The sequence below is a fragment of the Drosophila miranda genome, chromosome XL (assembly GCF_003369915.1).
Source record: "Drosophila miranda strain MSH22 chromosome XL, D.miranda_PacBio2.1, whole genome shotgun sequence".
Lineage (NCBI taxonomy): Eukaryota > Metazoa > Arthropoda > Insecta > Diptera > Drosophilidae > Drosophila > Drosophila miranda.
The window spans coordinates 18698778-18716985 of NC_046673.1; the positions used below are offsets into that span (position 1 = coordinate 18698778).

The window sequence follows — 18208 nt, forward strand, 5'->3', positions numbered from 1 at the left end:
TCTTCAGGTAAAGCATCTTTTTAGCAGTGAGATAGAGCAGAACCCATCTCTAGAGCATTCCTATCTATGTCTCATCATATTTCAGCCTCAAAAGGACACAAGAAATTTTCTTCAAGGAATAGTTGTTCCATTAGATTGAATGGCATTTTGGGACGAAGGGAAAACCTATATGCATTACGGCTGCTACTGTCGGAACTCGATATGCAATATGGTTTATGGTTGATTGGTTGGTTGCTGTGTGTTTTGTTTGAATTTCGCCCAAGACGTTATAGACAGCTTTGGCGCATTTAAATGAATCGATGAATCGATGCGACGGCGATGGCTGTGGCTGAGGCGGTGGCGGCTGTTGTTGTTTATCAAATTGAATATCTGGTTCCGAGGCAATATATGAATATAATTTCGACTCAACGGCGAGTATTCAAATCAGAGTGTTAGGTCGGGTCGACGATGGGTTGGATTGCGGGGGGAACGGTAGCTCCGATCTCCGATCACCGAGCGCTCCGTAGTTGTTGTTCTTTTGGTTTGGGTTGGTGGTCGGCCCTCTCGGCCGAAGTCAGGCGCGTGCTGTGAGTATTGGGTCCATACGGCGCTATACGAGTATATGTGCCATATACCCCCAATGTCTATATATATACTACATGCCTATATAGCGGCGACCGACCAAACGAAACGCCAGCCAACCAGCCAGCCAGCCAGCCAGAGGCGATAAAAGCCCCAAGAGATCACCGAAGTAGATCAGTTTAGTTCAGAATTCGCAAACGACCCAAAGGAAACCCCTTAGCTCCACCGACTTTCAACTTTCCACACACCCCAGCAGACAGCACCGCCCAAGGGAGCACAACCACAGTAGCCGCCCTTCCGACAGTCGACCCGCAGAGCGCCCGCAGAGACCGCATTTCTAATGCTCGTCTGGAACGATAAACAGGATACAAACTTTACATTCATTTGAGGCCCCTGGCACCCTGCAACAGACGCCCCAGAACGCTGCAAGGAATTCGATTACCGTCCCGCAAAAAAATACCTGGACATTTTTTTTTTTCTTTTGATTCGACTTTTTGTTGGTTTTTTGTTGAGTGTATCAGTGAAGCGCCTGCCTGGTGATAATGCCCAGCAGTGTTGCCAACGAGGGCTACCAATTTCAGAGGGCCAATAGCCGCAATCAGCAGAGCAGCAGCTGCCCGAGTAGGAGTGCCAGCGGCTCGCCAGCGGCAGTCACGCCCCCCAGCTGCGACGATGTCGTGGACGAGGCCCTGGCCGAGCTTCAGCTGCAATCGCAGCAGCAGAAGCAGATGATCCATTCAGCCAAGGGCCGCTCCGGCTGGCAGATCAAGTCCTCCAAGCTGGCCTTCAACACACACAATCGCATTCGGAACATTGTGGAGTCGCTGAAGATCAAGCCGAATCCGGAGAAGCCCATGATACCATTGTCTATTGGTGAGTACATTAAACGAATCAATCGAAATAGGGAGTAGGGCATCCAATCTTATAAGGGATCTCTTAAGATTAACATCATTTAGATTCAAAGGGTTCAAGAGGTTTGGCAGTTCTTTTTCAAATTCTAAAGTATTTCAAGAATCATTAAAATATATTTTATTTGGATGACTAAAGATCTATGGGGTCTAAGAGAACAGGAGGTTAAATCTGGCAGTCCTCTAAAGTATTAAAACAACCATTGGAATATACATTTTAGGATTACAAAGATCTATGGGATCTGTTTCTGTTTGAATATTTGTTCAATATACTATGAAATCCCTGAGGTTCATTGAAGATGATTACTGGAAAGAATATCTAAATCATTCATTGAGTTCTATGAGATCCATCTCTCCGATGGGTTATATTTCTCTTCTTAGATATTTGAAGCTTTAGTTTCTCAATATCCAATTCAATCCAATCCATCCGTTTCCTTTGGAATTTAAGAGAAAAACTAGAAATATCAACCCCCACTATATGGTATATATTCCATCGCACGATATCGCATCAGGTTACTGTAAAACTATATAAGTTGTCGTTGATGGGATATTGAAATGGGGAACCTGATTCCACCCAGAAGTTTATACTCTGACGTTTATGCTCCAAGTTTTTGCGACGGCAAAGTATTTAAATATTTTTGAGTCTCGTCTCTGGCATAAATTGATGAAACTTGTTTGGACGACCACGAAGACGAAGACTTGAGGCAGTACTTGTCTGCGGGATAATATCTATATATACCATATGTACTATATATGATCAGTACATGATCAGTGGATGGGCACACACCCACAATCATTGACCAATCAGCGATAGTGGCTGTGAGGTCCTCGAACTAACCAAATCGATGAAAGCAAATCGGTGCGAGTTTCTATTTTTGTGCTAAAATATTCCAGATACCAGATTTATATAAAAACAAATCTGTAGGCTCGATTCTGTTGTTGGTTTCGGAATCGGTATCGGTATCTGTTTTAGATTCTGTTGCTTTTGTCATATTTTCGCAGCGAGAGGCACGCGCTCTGTATTTGTTTCATTGCGATGGGAATTTGCATAAAATGTAGTTCCACCTGTTTTTTGTGTGCTGCGGACTGGGGCCTGGGAGTCAGGGAACCAGAACATTCGCAGCCTAAGCCTGCCTGCCTGTATCCCCCCCAGAGAGAGTCGGGAATCGCCGCAGCTATAGGCGGAAATAAACGGGTTAATCACCTGATTCCCCATCATTTCTCATGGCTAATCCTCCACATTTTATCTTGCAGGTGATCCCACAACATTTGGCAACCTAAAGGCCGCTGATGAGACGATGAAAGCGGTGCTGCATTCCCTGGAGAGTGGAAAATTCAATGGATATGCCCACACCCAGGGCCATGAGGCGTCGCGCCAGGCGGTGGCCCAGTACAGTGCCCATCAGCGGCCAGAGGGTGCCATCGAGACGAGCGATGTGGTGCTCTGCAGTGGCTGCTCCTCGGCTTTGGAGTACTGCATCCTGGCGCTGGCCGATCGCGGCCAAAATGTGCTGATACCACGGCCGGGCTTCTGTTTGTATCACACTCTGGCCGAGGGCCTGGACATCGAGGTGCGTTATTATGATCTGCTACCCGATCAACAGTGGCGCGCCGATCTCGTCCAGCTGGAGAGCCTGATCGATGAAAATACGGCTGCCCTGCTGATCAATAACCCCAGCAATCCCTGTGGCAGTGTCTTCGATGAGAAGCATCTACGACAGCTGATAGACATCTGTGAGCGCCACTATCTGCCCATTATAGCCGACGAGGTGAGTGGCCTGTCCAATGTCTAATATCCTATCCACTATAATATCTGTTTTCCTCAGATCTACGAGCACTTTGTGTTCCCTGGCTCCAAGCATTTGGCCGTGAGCAGTCTCACTCGAGAGGTGCCTGTCTTGTCGTGCGGCGGCCTCACCAAACGCTTCCTGGTGCCGGGCTGGCGCATGGGCTGGATAATTGTCCACGATCGCAAGCAGCGGCTGGGCAATGCAGTCATCGGCCTGAAGAACATGTGTGGCCGCATCCTCGGCTCGAACACCATCATCCAGGGCGCCCTGCCCGAGATACTGGCCAAGACACCGCAGTCCTACTTCGATGGAGTGATCCAAGTGCTCTACGTAAGTTGAAGATCGGTTGCTTTCTGCCTCATGGCCACGCTCTAACAGATGGTTTCCTCCTTTGTCAACAGTCGAATGCCAGTTTGGCCTACAAAATGCTCAAACAAGTGCGCGGCCTCAATCCCGTGATGCCGAATGGGGCTATGTACATGATGATTGGCGTGAGCATCGAGCGCTTTCCGGCCTTCAAGGACGACACACACTTCGTGCAGGAGCTGGTGAACGAGCAGAGCGTGTTCTGTCTGCCTGGCAGCTGTTTCGAGTATCCCGGCTATGTGCGGATTGTACTCACAGTGCCGCTGGCAATGATCGAGGAGGCCTGTGTCCGCATAGCCGAGTTCTGCGAGCGTCACTACAAGAAGGAGGACTCATCGCGGTCTTTCATCGAGCATGGCCTGCTCGACGAGGAGGAGCTCGGCTTCTGATCTGGGAGCAAAACACTTTTATTAGATGATCTAGACTACATAAGTGTATATACTATATATATATATATATGTATATATATATCAATCATTAACTATCCAATATAAGGAGTATTGTCTCAAAAAATTGCTGGAAAATTGAAGCGCCGTCCCATCAGCTACTCCGGAGCGAGAGGTGAGTACTCCACCCATCCATTACGCACCGCGAGTGTGTGTTTCGGAACGGTAGAGCAAGAGCAAGTAAACTTCGGTTAACTAAATGGTCAATATATATAAAGAGAGTGAGAGGAGTACAAAAGGGGCAGTAGGAGGACATCGAAATGTACACCCATCCCGCACACAGCAGTGTAGCTGTGGGATGTATCTAGGGGCAGCCTTTTGCCTCTTTCTACATGTGATGCGGATGCATTTTCTTTTCCATTTCGTTCTCCATACGCGCCTCATCGATGCTCGCCACCGATGGCAGGCCGCCCGGCCAATGCAGCAGCTCCTGTTCGTGCTCCATTATCATGTTGGCCTCGGCTACAGAGAGGGGTTAGATAGATGCATTGATGTGCAACTGTGGCATGTGGTATACGCACCTTGAATGCGATGCAGCTTGCTGCCGTACGCCCAGTCCGTGTAGTAGCCCATGACGAAGGAGAGTGGCAGGAGTGGGGCCAGCACCGAGAGGCGTTTCGTTCGCTGATAGTAGCTGGCACCGCCATAGATGGCACTCAGGTAGAAGCCGCCCAGCCAGTAGAAGAGCTCCCTGTGCTGGGCAATGGCCAAGGCCTGTTCCCGCTGCTTGATCTGGTAGTGCATCTGTATCCAGCGCTCCATCTACCGTCCAGCGGGGAATACATTCGGGAATTTATTAGTTATGTAAAGCGGAATTGGAAGCTCACCGGAACGAACCTTGAGCTCTTGGCAGCGGCGGTAGGCTGGGTCGTCGTGCTCGGGATGGCCACTGCCGGGGGTTTTCTTTCTCGAGGCCGTGGCGCCCATTTCTTTGCTGGTCTTTGTTGGTCTTTGTTGGTCTGGTCTTTGGATGACTTGCCTGCCGCCCTGGTCCCTGGTCCGGTCTGGTCTCAGATCTGGCCACTGGAGGACAAAGAGATGCCACCCCGTCGCACTGTCATCGACCCGATGGCAGGGCGCAGGCGCCGTCTCGCATGGGGGTTGCATCGCAGAGACCTCCTTTTTGACAACTGGCCCCAAAAGCTGGAGCTGCGGAGCTGTCAAAAGGTTAGTTGGCTGACTGTGGCACTGCCTGACTGACTGGCCCCCGAGTCCACGTCCAAGTCCAAGTCCGAAATCCGTGTGTCCGCCTTCGCCCTCGGCGCGTGTTTTAAGTACAAAGAAAAAAAGAGGCACCACTTCTGGGAGCACTTAGCAGAGTATCTCCAGAGAACTCCAGCCCAAAATCATAACCAAAATCCAGAGCCAAAGTCTGGAAATCTGGTGCCTGGACACACGGCTCCCCCCCGCCTCAAACGCGTGGCCTTCGATCGTTCGTTCGTTGTTTGTTTGTTGTATCATCTGCTGGTGCTGGTACTGGTACTGGTGCTAGTGCTTTTTGTTTGATTAGCCAGCTTGTTGGAAGAGTGACGGCCTGCTGCACCCAAATGTGGAGCACCTCATTAATGTGGCTTCTGTGATAGAAAATCGCGCGAACTTCGCTCTCCTTCTCCTCCTTCTCCTTATCCTTGCATCCCAATCCATACTTCAATCCATACACAAAACCATACACAAAACCTTAAACGGTCGGAGTCCCGGACACCCAACGGCCCAACGACTCACGGCAACCAAAAAGCCATATACCGCCACGCGAAAAGTGAGTAGAAGTGACGGGGTCTGCTGCTGATTTTGATCCGGAATGGGGTACGGCTATACGGAGCTATACGGAGCTATACGGGGCTATACGGCTATACGGCTATTGGAATATATGAATGGATGTGAATATGTATAGGTATATCTGTATATATGTATGCATGCAGGTGTTGGTAATGGCAATGGGGCTGCCTGAGAAAGAGAGAGAGAGAGTGAGTGTCTTGGGGGTGGCTCTGATGTATGTATAAGTATATGTACATTAAGATGGGGCTTCCCAGCTCACTCGGGGGTTGCAAATGCCTCCCACCCCCACACATTTGTCCCACACCCACTGGTGAATGTTTCGGTTTGAGTCCGTGAATGGTTACGGTGCTGGTTGCTCTGGGCTGGAGTTTGAGTGTGATTCCACGAGTAGGGGTGTGGGGGTGTGTGTGGGTGTGTGGGTTAGTGCACCTTCATAGTGCCACTGCTACTACTACCTTGGCAGCTGTTCGAATGTAAATATTGACAAAGGTCTTCGGTCTAATTGCCGCCTGTGTGCCGCCCCATCATCCGTCTCTACGCTCCACACCGCTCCACTGTGCATGGTAGAGTGAATCGTGTGTTCCGAGTGCGAAACATCTAAAACATTCAGCTGCAAATGATTCACTTTTTTGTGTGTTCATCTCGCCTCTGTGTGGACTGCCGGACAAAGAACCCACTCCACATTTAGCAGGGAGGCAAAGTGCCACTCCAGTAGATTTAATCATACTCATAAACTCATTAAAAAGTTTGCAACAAATTATAAAACAAATGTATGATTCCTTGGAAATGCAAAAGCATGAGGGAGCTCATTAAATTCAAAAGAATCGCACAAAAAGGAGAGATATTGTTGGGGCTCTGAAGCATTTAAGAACTTTTCGAGTACAACTTTGAGTGGGCTATATAAAATCATAAGAAACGGGTAAAACTAATGTTTGGAGCATTATTTCTTATGGCAGCTATATGATACAATCATCCGATTTGGATTATGTATATTTCTCCCACATATTTTCTATGGGATCTGTATGATAGTGTGATATGATATAAAATGGACAGATGATGATGATGAGTATTGGTTTCTGGGTGGATGGATGCACCGTTGATGGTATACTCGCACTCTCATTCACTATTCCACCTTTTCTTCTCTCTTTTTTCTCTGTTTCGCAGCGACAATAATAAGTTACGGACCGACCAGGGGGCAGGATGCGCTGTTTGAATGATTGACCGCCTTCAGATTCGTCGCTTGGGTGCAGCTGCTAGAAACAAACGCGCAGGAGGAGGAGGCGGAGCAGGGCAGGGCGCAGCAGCAGCAACAGCCGCAGGAGCAGCAGGTGCATCTGGTGCATCTAGTGCAGGAGCAGCAGCAGCGGGTGGCAGTGGCAGCGGCAGCGGCGGAGGAGGTGGAGGCATCGCCACAAGCAGCGGCGGCGGTGGCAGCTTCCATTCCCGTTCGCATTCGGCCAGCGGCATCAATACGCCGGCAACGGCCAGCACCAGCTCCTCCAGCGGCAACAGCTTGACCCCCCAGCAGCAACAGCAGCATCCACATCCAGCACACGCTCATCCACTTACCCATCCGCACCACCATCCCCACCCGCATCCACATCCCCATCCCCTCCATCATCCGCACCCGCATCCCCTCCACCATCCGCACCCACATCCCCTCCATTCCCATCCGCATCCACACCTGCGGCACACGCAGCAGGCGGCGACCGGCAGCCAGTTCACCTTCAATCCATCGCCCGGCAGCAGTCCTGGCAACGGACTGCCAGGAGCTCGCCAGGATGCGGCCAGTGCGCTCAACAGTCCAACGACCATTGTGAACTCGGGCAGCGGGAGCGGCGGCGGCAGCAGCACCCTCGCCTACGGGATGCAGCAGCCGCTGCAGCAACAGCAGCAGGCCGGCGGCTCATCGACCACGGCGGCCCCATCCACCACGGGGCTGGGCAGCAGTCAGGCCGCCAGCAGTGGGCACAATAATGGCGCCGGGCTCGGTATGGGTCTCGGTATGGGGCTGGCCGCCGGAGGAATCGGAGTCGGTGTCGGCGGTGGCGGTGGCGGAGGCCTCAATCTGCTCGGCGGCATCGGTGGCCTTGGCAGCATGGGCGGCGGTGCCGCCGCCGCCGGCCTGGGCATCTGCGGTGGCATTAGCAGCACCGTCGGCAGTGCGGCCATTACGGGAGTGCCGCCCATCGGCCTGGGGATTGCGACCGGCATCGGGAACAAGATAATGCTGGGACGCAAACAGAGCCTCAAGGGCGGCGAGCCCTTCCTGGCCGACTACGGGCCGGAGGAGTCACTCAATGAGAGCGCCGACATCGAGTGGGTCAACAAGCTGTGGGTGCGCCGCCTGATGCGTCTCTGTGCCTTGGTCTCGCTGACCTCCGTATCCCTGAACACGCCCAAAACCTTCGAGCGTTACCCGTCGTTGCAGTACATCACGTTCGTCTCGGACACGGCCGTCACGCTGCTCTTCACCGCCGAAATGATAGCCAAAATGCACATCCGAGGTGTGCTCCATGTGAGTACACACAATCGCCATTTTTCCGCCGTGTTTGGTGTCTTGAAATCTAATCCTGTTACCCATTGACAGGGGGAGGTGCCTTACCTGAAGGATCATTGGTGCCAGTTCGATGCTTCCATGGTGAGCTTCCTGTGGATCTCCATTATTCTGCAGATTTTCGAGGTGCTCGAGATAGTTCCCAAGTAAGTGTGTTCCTTTGAGTTCGAGTACGAACGTATATGACCATCGAGTGTATACTCGTTGCAAACACTCGTTGCAAGCACTCGTTGCAAGCACTCGTTGTAAACACTCGTTGCAAACACAAATTTACAATCAATTTCCATGTTTTATATCCCAAAATTTAAGAGATATATTTATGTGATATATATCGCGTGGATACTCGTTGCATACACTCGTTGCAAAAACCAATTTGCATTTATTTTCCATTTCTGGTACTCCAAATTTAAAAGATACATTTATATATATGTGATGTATAGAGTGGCTGAAACTCGCTGCAATTATTTCATTATATTTTCCATATCTGGTAAGCCAAATTTAAGAGATATACCTGCGATTTACTGGATACTCATTGCAATCACTCGTTGTAAACCCTAATTTAAATTCAATTTCCATATTTTATATCCCAAAATTTAATAGATATTTCGAGAGTATACTCGTTAAAAACACTCGTTGTAATCACTCGTTGTAACACTCGTTTTAAACCCCAATTTTAATTCAATTCTATTCTTCCGTATCTTGTATCCCAGCATTTAAGAGATATATCTATGTCATATATCGAGTGGATACTCATTGTAAACAGTAATTTTCATTCAATATCCATATCTTGTATTCCACATTTATGAGCTATATCCAGCACAGACCCTTCTCACATATATTTCTCTCATTTCCTTAGGTTTTCCTACCTCTCCATCATGCGTGCCCCACGGCCATTGATCATGATCCGTTTCCTGCGTGTCTTCCTTAAGTTTAGCATGCCGAAGAGTCGAATCAATCAGATCTTTAAGTGAGTATTTTTCGCATTTCTTTAAAAGTTTGCCAAAATACTAATGCTGTTCTGTGCTCTTCCCCTATAGACGATCGAGTCAACAGATATATAATGTAACGCTGTTCTTCCTGTTCTTCATGTCCCTCTACGGACTGTTGGGCGTTCAGTTCTTTGGCGAACTGAAGAATCACTGTGTGATGAACAATACGGAGTATGATCTGCTGGGCAGACCGTAAGTATTATCTTTGATATTCCACACATAAAATTAAATTCATTTTGGTCTTCAATTTGCAGAGTTTTGACCATCAATTCGTTGGCCATACCGGACACCTTTTGCTCCATGGATCCGGACTCGGGGTATCAGTGCTCGCCGGGTATGCGGTGCATGAAGATGGACTTTCTCAGCAGCTATGTGATTGGATTCAATGGTTTCGAGGATATTGCCACGAGTATCTTTACGGTGTACCAGGCGGCCTCGCAGGAGGGCTGGGTGTTCATCATGTACCGGGCCATAGACTCACTGCCAGCCTGGCGGGCAGCCTTTTACTTTAGCACAATGATCTTCTTCCTGGCGTGGCTGGTGAAAAATGTGTTCATAGCTGTCATCACGGAGACCTTCAACGAGATACGCGTACAGTTCCAGCAGATGTGGGGCGCACGCGGTCACATCCAGAAGACGGCCGCCTCCCAGATACTGAGCGGCAACGATTCCGGCTGGCGGCTGGTCACCATCGATGACAACAAGCACGGCGGACTGGCGCCAGAGACGTGCCATGCTATACTCCGATCCCCGTACTTCCGGATGCTGGTGATGACTGTGATCCTGGCCAATGGCATTGTGACGGCCACCATGACGTTCAAGCACGATGGCCGGCCGCGTTCGGTGTTCTACGAGCGCTACTACTACATCGAGCTGGTGTTCACGTGCCTGCTCGACCTGGAGACCCTCTTCAAGATCTACTGCCTTGGCTGGCGGGGCTACTACAAGCATTCGATACACAAATTCGAACTGCTTTTGGCGGCGGGCACCACCCTGCACATTGTGCCCATGTTCTATCCGTCCGGGCTGACATACTTCCAGGTGCTGCGAGTGGTGCGACTGATCAAGGCCTCACCGATGCTGGAGGGCTTCGTCTACAAGATCTTTGGGCCGGGCAAGAAGCTCGGATCGTTGATTATCTTCACCATGTGCCTGCTGATCATCAGCTCCAGCATTTCGATGCAGTTGTTTTGCTTCCTGTGCGACTTCACCAAGTTCGAGTCGTTCCCGGAGGCGTTCATGAGCATGTTCCAGATCCTCACCCAGGAGGCCTGGGTGGAGGTAATGGACGAGACAATGATACGCACCAGCAAGACCCTCACACCGCTGGTCGCGGTCTACTTTATACTCTACCATCTGTTTGTCACCCTCATTGTGCTCAGTCTGTTCGTGGCGGTCATTTTGGATAACTTGGAGCTGGACGAGGACATCAAGAAGCTGAAGCAGCTCAAATTTCGCGAACAAAGCGCCGAGATCAAGGAGACCCTACCCTTCCGTCTGCGCATATTCGAGAAGTTCCCGGACTCCCCACAGATGACGATACTGCATCGCATACCCAACGACTTTATGCTGCCCAAGGTACGTGAGAGCTTCATGAAGCACTTTGTGATCGAGCTGGAGACGGAGGATCCCTCCCTGGTGGAGAACTGCAAGCGACCCATGTCCGAGTGCTGGGAATCGAATGTTGTCTTTCGCAAGCAAAAGCCTGTGCGGATTATGAACAAGACAGCGAAGGTAAGGGCTGCCGGCAGCAGTCTCCGCAAGCTGGCCATCACGCACATCATCAAGTGAGTAGCACCCCCTCCAAGTCACCCTCCCTTCCGGCAGTAAAGGCTAATTCTCTCTTCAATCCATGCAGTGACAGCAACAATCAACGTTTAATGCTGGGCGACTCGGCCATGTTACCTGTGGTGGGGACCAAGGGCGGCGGTGGCCTCAAATCGCAGGGCACCATCACCCACTCGAAGCCGTGGCGCGTCGATCAAAAGAAGTGAGTAGCTGGGCCCACCCTGCCCCTGCCTTTGATGTGTGTCCACTACCAATCCACAGGTTCGGCTCTCGTTCGATTCGTCGCAGCGTTCGCTCGGGCTCCATCAAGCTGAAGCAGACGTACGAGCATCTGATGGAGAACGGGGATATTGCGGCCGCCCCGAGGGCGAATTCGGGTCGGGCCAGGCCCCACGATCTGGACATTAAGCTGCTGCAGGCGAAGCGCCAGCAGGCAGAGATGCGACGCAATCAGCGGGAGGAGGATCTAAGAGAGAATCATCCGTTCTTTGACACGCCGCTGTTTCTGGTGCCGCGGGAGAGTCGCTTCCGAAAGATATGCCAGAGGATTGTCCATGCCCGCTACGATGCCAGGCTAAAGGATCCGCTGACGGGCAAGGAGCGCAAGGTCCAGTACAAGAGTTTACAGTAAGTCCATGTCCATTCCATCCAGGAGATCCCCACCAAAGAGAAGGAGAATAATCATTTCTTCTGTCCGCTTCGTTTTAGCAACTTTCTGGGCCTGGTCACGTACCTGGACTGGGTGATGATATTCGCCACGACGCTCTCCTGCATCTCGATGATGTTCGAGACGCCCAACTATCGGGTGATGGATCATCCGACGCTGCAAATAGCCGAGTATGGCTTCGTGATCTTCATGAGTCTTGAGCTGGCCCTCAAGATACTCGCCGACGGTCTGTTCTTTACGCCCAAGGCGTACATCAAGGATGTGGCAGCGGCCCTCGATGTGTTCATCTATGTGGTATCCACATCGTTTCTCTGCTGGATGCCACTCAACATACCCACCAATTCGGCAGCACAGCTCCTCATGATCCTGCGCTGTGTGCGTCCCCTGCGGATCTTCACCCTGGTGCCGCACATGCGCAAGGTCGTCTACGAGCTGTGCCGCGGCTTCAAGGAGATCCTCTTGGTATCCACGCTCCTCATACTCCTAATGTTCATCTTTGCCAGCTATGGGGTACAGCTCTATGGCGGACGGCTGGCCCGTTGCAACGATCCCACTATACCAAGGCGAGAGGATTGCGTTGGCGTCTTTATGCGCAGGGTTTTTGTGACGAAAATGAAGCTGACACCGGGTCCGGACGAGTCCTATCCGGCCATGCTGGTGCCGCGGGTGTGGGCCAATCCCCGGCGCTTCAATTTCGACAATATCGGGGACGCCATGCTGACGCTGTTCGAGGTTCTATCCTTCAAAGGCTGGCTGGACGTGCGCGATGTTCTCATCAAGGCTGTGGGTCCGGTAAGAAAATTGCACTCTCTTTCGCTTGCTCTTAATCTTTCTCTGATTTCTTCACGTGACTTCTGTGTGTGTCTTAACCTAGGTCCATGCCGTCTATATCCACATCTACATCTTCTTGGGCTGCATGATCGGCCTCACCCTGTTCGTGGGCGTGGTCATTGCCAATTATTCGGAGAACAAAGGCACAGCCCTGCTCACCGTCGACCAGCGACGATGGTGTGACCTCAAGAAGCGACTGAAGATTGCCCAGCCGTTGCACTTGCCGCCGCGACCCGATGGACGCAAGATCCGTGCCTTCACCTACGACATCACGCAGCACATCATCTTCAAGCGGGTGATCGCTGTGGTGGTGCTGATCAACAGCATGCTGCTCTCCATAACGGTGCGTCTCTGGGAAAGGGTCTTTTGACTGGGGACTTAGAGCCACAAATTGTCTGCTTTGAGAGCGCGGGTATTCTATTGTCTTTATTCTGTACTTACATGCAGTGGATCAAGGGCGAGGTGCATACGGAACGCCTGGTGATCGTCAGTGCGGTCCTGACCTTTGTCTTTGTGATTGAGGTGGTGATGAAGAACATTGCCTTTACACCGCGCGGCTATTGGCAGTCTAGGCGCAATCGTTATGATCTACTCGTCACCGTTGCCGGCGTCATTTGGATTATACTGCAGACGATATTGAGGGTAAGTTTGGATCCGATACCTGTCACACTGTCACCCTGCCGCACAATTTGAATCACCTTTCTAACCCATGTCTGAACTTTGACCTTTGATAGAACGATCTGTCGTACTTCTTTGGCTTCATGGTGGTCATCCTGCGCTTCTTCACCATCACCGGCAAGCACACCACACTGAAGATGCTCATGTTGACCGTGGGCGTGTCTGTATGCAAGTCCTTCTTCATTATCTTCGGCATGTTTCTGCTGGTATTCTTCTATGCGCTGGCCGGGACCATACTGTTTGGTGAGCCATCTCCGATTTCGGCTGGAAGCCCATGCTGATATTCCTCTCAATTTGTGTGTCATTCCAGGCACCGTGAAGTACGGCGAGGGCATTGGAAGGCGGGCAAATTTCGGTTCACCTGTGACCGGGGTGGCCATGCTCTTTCGGATTGTCACTGGCGAGGATTGGAACAAAATCATGCACGACTGTATGGTCCAGCCGCCGTACTGTACTCTGGGTAACAACTATTGGGAGACGGATTGTGGCAATTTTACGGCCAGTCTGATATACTTTTGCACCTTCTACGTGATCATTACGTACATTGTGCTCAACCTTTTAGTGGGTACGTGTGCCTGTCGGCTCTTGGTCTTGGATTGCTCTGGAAATACTTAAGAACTCTCCTCAAATTCCAGCTATTATCATGGAGAACTTTTCGCTGTTCTACTCGAATGAAGAGGACGCATTGCTCTCGTATGCGGATATACGCAATTTTCAGAACACCTGGAACATTGTCGACATTCATCAGCGGGGCGTTATACCCGTGCGGCGCGTGAAGTTCATACTGCGCCTGCTCAAGGGTCGACTCGAGTGCGATCCGCAAAAGGATCGCCTGCTGTTCAAGTATATGTGCTATGAGCTGGACAAGCTGCACAATGGCGAGGATGTCACCTTCCACGATGTCATCAAGTGAGTGCGAGCTTCCTTGGAGTCCAACCAATCTTTAAATCAAATTTTATTTCGCAGCATGCTGAGCTATCGCTCGGTGGACATACGCAAGGCTCTGCAGCTGGAGGAGCTGTTGGCGCGCGAGGAGTTCGAGTACCTGGTGGAGGAGGAGGTGGCCAAAATGACCATTCGCACCTGGCTGGAGGGTTGCCTCAAAAAGATACGGGCCCAAAATGCCAGCGTAAGCATGCGACATCTACAATATTCTTACGGGTATCCTCTAATTGTCTTCTACGACTTTCAACTAATAGAAGCAGCAAAACTCGTTGATTGCTGGACTGAGGGCCACCAATGAGCAGCCCGTGATGCGGCCGAATGTGCAGGAGGATAAGGCGCCCATTGGGACGGCGGATAAGCCGGCCATCAGCACAATAAGCGGAGCAGTGGCGGGCACGTGTCCGCCGACCAGCGATGCCTTCTCGCCGACCTTCAGCTCGACGGAGAATGAGGAGAAGGATGCCAGCAGCAGTGCCGTGGCGCTGCCCCACTCGGAGCCGATTCCCGTTGTGGCCACGGTGGCGATAGCCCCGTCGGCAGCCCGTCACGTGATGTCGGTGGGCAAGCGGGCCTATGCCCTCAATCGTTCCGACTCAACGGGCAGTTCGGCGGGTCGCAAGTTCCTGGCACCCACCTCCAGTGATCCGCAGCAGCGCTCAACGCTGAGCGACAAGGAGCGGCTGCATATCAGCAGCCAGCAGCGGAAAAAGAACTCGATGACCACACTGCCGCACGCTGGACAGCTGGGGCAGCTGGGCAAGCAACGGGGAGGGGTGAGCAGCGACTCGGCCAGCAAGTCGGCCAGCTTCTTTGCTCAGCTGAATAGCGAGATTGGCCAGTTCCACTATCCGACAATAAACGCTGCCGCCGCCTACGGCCATGGCCTGGATCAGCACCATCATCTTCACCATCATCAGCAGCAGCAGCATCCGCATCCGCATTCGCATCAGCATCAGCATCACGGGGGTGGTGCCGGTGCCATCGGCAGTCCCTCGGCGATGATGAGCCAAATGATCGGTGGCAGTGGGAAGCTGTTGCCATTCAACAATCAGGCGAATGCCGTCTACGAGGTGCACGACTGGTGGCAGGAGCAGGTACTCTGCACCCAGACCAGCGACGACGAGATCTAGCCAAAGGATGTCGATCTGGATGTGGATGTAGATCTGGATCTGGATCTGGATCTAGACCAGAGCTGGATAAGATCGTGTAGTCCAATCGGAGCCTATTAACATTATAAACTAGTGGCCTAGAGTTTTATATATATAAAAAAAATGCCTAAGTGTGTAATGCAAAATGTACATGTATCCGAGGCCTGAGAACGGTTAACACTTACCATAATTACGATAATAGCTATAGCGATATAGAGGATATATGATATATGTAAATGATATATGAGATATGAGATATGGGAAGATATAGCGGGTTAGATAGAGAGAGAGACACATAGGCGGACAAAAACCACAATTAGTTTCTATGTTCTGTTGTTGTTTGTGCGCTAGATGGATCAGATCAGTCTTTGTTATAGCTTAAATATATACAAAGAGATACTATATACAACATATAGTATATATATATTATATATATGCAATATGCGCAAATGGATGCAAGTACGACGTATAGTGCAAATTTATATAGCGAGAGCGGAGGCATAGAATTTCGTCAACTAGCCAAAAAAAACAGAAAAAAAAACCAAAACAAAAGCAATTCACTACAACTAAAACTCTTATGTATGGAAATCGCCAGAGATATAGAGAGAGCCCCCACCCACCCCTTTCATTCCAGGGATGCCAATATTTATACTAAAAGAAATACTTGATTCTAGATAGACAAAAAAAAAAACCGAACAGATACCGGGGCACGCTCGAAAGGGTGAACAAAACCCAAAACAACCGAAGTGAACCGATTCAGAAGCCAAGAAGCATTAGTTATGCTTTTTATATTACATATAGCCTTATATTACCTCATAGAAAAAATGGCAAAAATGGCATTCGGCAAGAAGCAGAAGCAGTTCCTGCCACCCATAAAAATACAAATAAAAGAAAACAAATATACATATAATATATAGCCATTGTAGCAACCACATGTTAATAGATTATATCCGGCTTGAAAGCATATATCTGTTGTCCCCTCAGTTGTACAGCCGCCCTTGTGTACCCAGGGCGGGTCTTACCTCAGAGCCTGTTTTGCTGTAACAAATCGTGACACCAAAAGATCGTAACATTATAGGTCATACAAGATATATAGCTGCCATAGGAATACCATACCATAGTCAATGATGGAATGAAGGAATGATTGGAAGATAAGAATTTTAAATGAGAATAACTTTTTAGTTATTGACACGAAAGAAAGTAGAAGAAAAGTAATTCAATCAAAGTTTACAAGTTGTATGACAGAAACTAAATGTAAATCCTAAATCGTAAATCGTAAAACGCGTAAATCGTATAGGTATCGTATGTATATCGTAAATCGTTAAAATCAGTGAAATCAAAATTGGGATCAGTGTTGTGTATCCCTATAGAATCTATCTATCTATGTATGTAAGAACGATAAGGATAGAAAACTGCCAAGAAAAGTAAGCCTTCATAAATTTACTTTAAATTGAATTCGCAACGCACAAATGTTTGCAATAATTGAACATAATTGTCAAAGCACAACAACAACAACAACAACAACAACAACATGTTTGAAGACTGTACCTTGTGTTACATAATTATTGGAGAAAAATGCCCAGAAAACAAACAAGCCTATAACTAACACTTTTCAATTGCCCCACAATGAAATATCATAAACGTACTATTGATGAAGAGATATTCTTAACATAATCGTTATTAATTGTGTACAATCCACCATCGAATTCGAAAACAAACAAAAAACATATAGGTGCAATCATTAGGAAAAATTGTTATAGGAACAAATATATACTACATACTTGACTTGACTTTCTTCGGTTCGTTCACTCTGTCGAGCGTGCACTGTATACGGGTGCAACAAATTACACAGAAAGACAGACACAACAGAGAACAGAGAACACACAAACACATACTATAGAACGAGATGCCTATTATCAAAGACTATACAATACCTTCTGACCATGGCTGGTCTGAATCATGCCCAAGCAATGTAGATATTTTTGCTATCTTGCGACCTAAAAGGGTCTCGAGTCTCGATCTATGTACGTTGTGTGTCGCCAAAGACTGTGTATTTTTTGCTAAAGAACAACCGGACAGAAAATAACGTCGCTTTAAAGCCTTTGTATTTGTTGAAGGATTCTGGGACCCAGACGAGCTGAGCAGCCGAACACGGGTATGTAGGAGGGGGGTCGTCATAACAAAAACAGCTTTTTGGTCGCTCATGCAACACCTTGGTATTGTATAGTCTTTGCTATTATCTATTAAATATTTTGTGGATAGCGAAAAGATCAAGAACAACTCAGCACAAATGAATATTAAAGTTATTATTATTATTATTACTCTCTTACCGACAAAATGTGTCCGCAAGCAAATACAAGCCAAATGCAAAAGCAAAGCTCCATTCACATGCGACTACACCGAAAAAAGAAGCGTAATAAAAACAAAAAATCGTTGAAATTGCAAAACGTTTTAAAAAAAAACGACGACTACTCTTGAATGGTTCGGTTCAATGGGTCATGAATTGAATGGTTGGTGGAGTGACAGAATGCTGTCTGTGTTGAACGTGAGCCCTTGGCCCTGAAGTCCAACTACATACAGCCGATGGCTTACGCAAGTCGATGCCGATGGGCATGGACAGGGCGACAGGCTTATGGAATCCGGAGCGTGCTTGGGTCGGGGCCAACGCATCCGTCGGGGGATAGATCGAGGTAACACTTTCGTGACGTCGATGGAATGCAAATTTTAGCACAGACCTGAACCTGACAAACGCCCTAGG

The 18208-nt window shown here is 49.3% G+C and overlaps 3 protein-coding genes across 6 annotated transcripts; 2 read left to right on the forward strand and 1 right to left on the reverse strand.

Moving 5' to 3' along the window:
- The first annotated feature begins 140 nt into the window (after positions 1-140).
- On the forward strand, positions 141-4078 carry LOC108154479 (tyrosine aminotransferase). The gene is made up of 4 exons (XM_017284769.2): positions 141-1434; positions 2724-3238; positions 3296-3589; positions 3661-4078. The coding sequence occupies exons 1-4, from the start codon at positions 1104-1106 to the stop codon at positions 4012-4014; spliced, it is 1494 nt and encodes a 497-aa protein (XP_017140258.1). The 5' UTR covers positions 141-1103; the 3' UTR covers positions 4015-4078.
- On the reverse strand, positions 4015-5107 carry LOC108154480 (plasminogen receptor (KT)). 2 transcript variants are annotated; one of them, XM_033396994.1, is made up of 3 exons: positions 4899-5107; positions 4593-4833; positions 4015-4533 (listed from the first exon to the last, which is right to left on the reverse strand). In XM_033396994.1, exons 2-3 carry the CDS (start codon positions 4831-4833, stop codon positions 4400-4402), a joined length of 375 nt encoding a protein of 124 aa, XP_033252885.1. In that variant the 5' UTR covers positions 4899-5107; the 3' UTR covers positions 4015-4399. The 2 variants fall into 2 exon arrangements, with proteins under 2 accessions (XP_033252885.1, XP_017140273.1); XM_017284784.2 differs by having other exon boundaries at positions 4909-5101.
- On the forward strand, positions 4122-17240 carry LOC108154463 (sodium leak channel non-selective protein). Of its 3 annotated transcripts, none has more exons than XM_017284745.2 (16): positions 4122-4186; positions 7012-8365; positions 8438-8550; positions 9261-9371; positions 9442-9585; positions 9648-11180; positions 11252-11383; positions 11443-11808; positions 11890-12640; positions 12723-13022; positions 13127-13321; positions 13414-13600; positions 13668-13922; positions 13993-14266; positions 14324-14486; positions 14557-17240. In XM_017284745.2, the coding sequence occupies exons 2-16, from the start codon at positions 7061-7063 to the stop codon at positions 15430-15432; spliced, it is 6705 nt and encodes a 2234-aa protein (XP_017140234.1). In that variant the 5' UTR covers positions 4122-4186; positions 7012-7060; the 3' UTR covers positions 15433-17240. The 3 variants fall into 3 exon arrangements, with proteins under 3 accessions (XP_017140234.1, XP_017140226.1, XP_017140241.1); XM_017284737.2 differs by lacking the exon at positions 4122-4186 and adding an exon at positions 5232-5827; XM_017284752.2 differs by lacking the exon at positions 4122-4186 and adding an exon at positions 5232-5827 and having other exon boundaries at positions 11470-11808.
- Positions 17241-18208: the final 968 nt, after the last annotated feature.

Coding starts and splice junctions, on each gene's coding strand:
- LOC108154463 (XM_017284745.2), top strand. CDS start 7,061: ATGATTGACCGCCTTCAGATTCGTCGCTTGGGTGCAGCTGCTAGAAAC. Junction 8,551..9,260: donor GTGCTCGAGATAGTTCCCAA/GTAAGTGTGTTC, acceptor TCATTTCCTTAG/GTTTTCCTACCTCTCCATCA. Junction 13,023..13,126: donor GCATGCTGCTCTCCATAACG/GTGCGTCTCTGG, acceptor ACTTACATGCAG/TGGATCAAGGGCGAGGTGCA.
- LOC108154480 (XM_017284784.2), bottom strand. CDS start 4,998: ATGGGCGCCACGGCCTCGAGAAAGAAAACCCCCGGCAGTGGCCATCCC. Junction 4,834..4,908: donor GCCGCTGCCAAGAGCTCAAG/GTTCGTTCCGGT, acceptor GCTGGACGGTAG/ATGGAGCGCTGGATACAGAT. Junction 4,534..4,592: donor CAAGCTGCATCGCATTCAAG/GTGCGTATACCA, acceptor CCCTCTCTGTAG/CCGAGGCCAACATGATAATG.
- LOC108154479 (XM_017284769.2), top strand. CDS start 1,104: ATGCCCAGCAGTGTTGCCAACGAGGGCTACCAATTTCAGAGGGCCAAT. Junction 1,435..2,723: donor CATGATACCATTGTCTATTG/GTGAGTACATTA, acceptor TTTATCTTGCAG/GTGATCCCACAACATTTGGC. Junction 3,590..3,660: donor GAGTGATCCAAGTGCTCTAC/GTAAGTTGAAGA, acceptor CTTTGTCAACAG/TCGAATGCCAGTTTGGCCTA.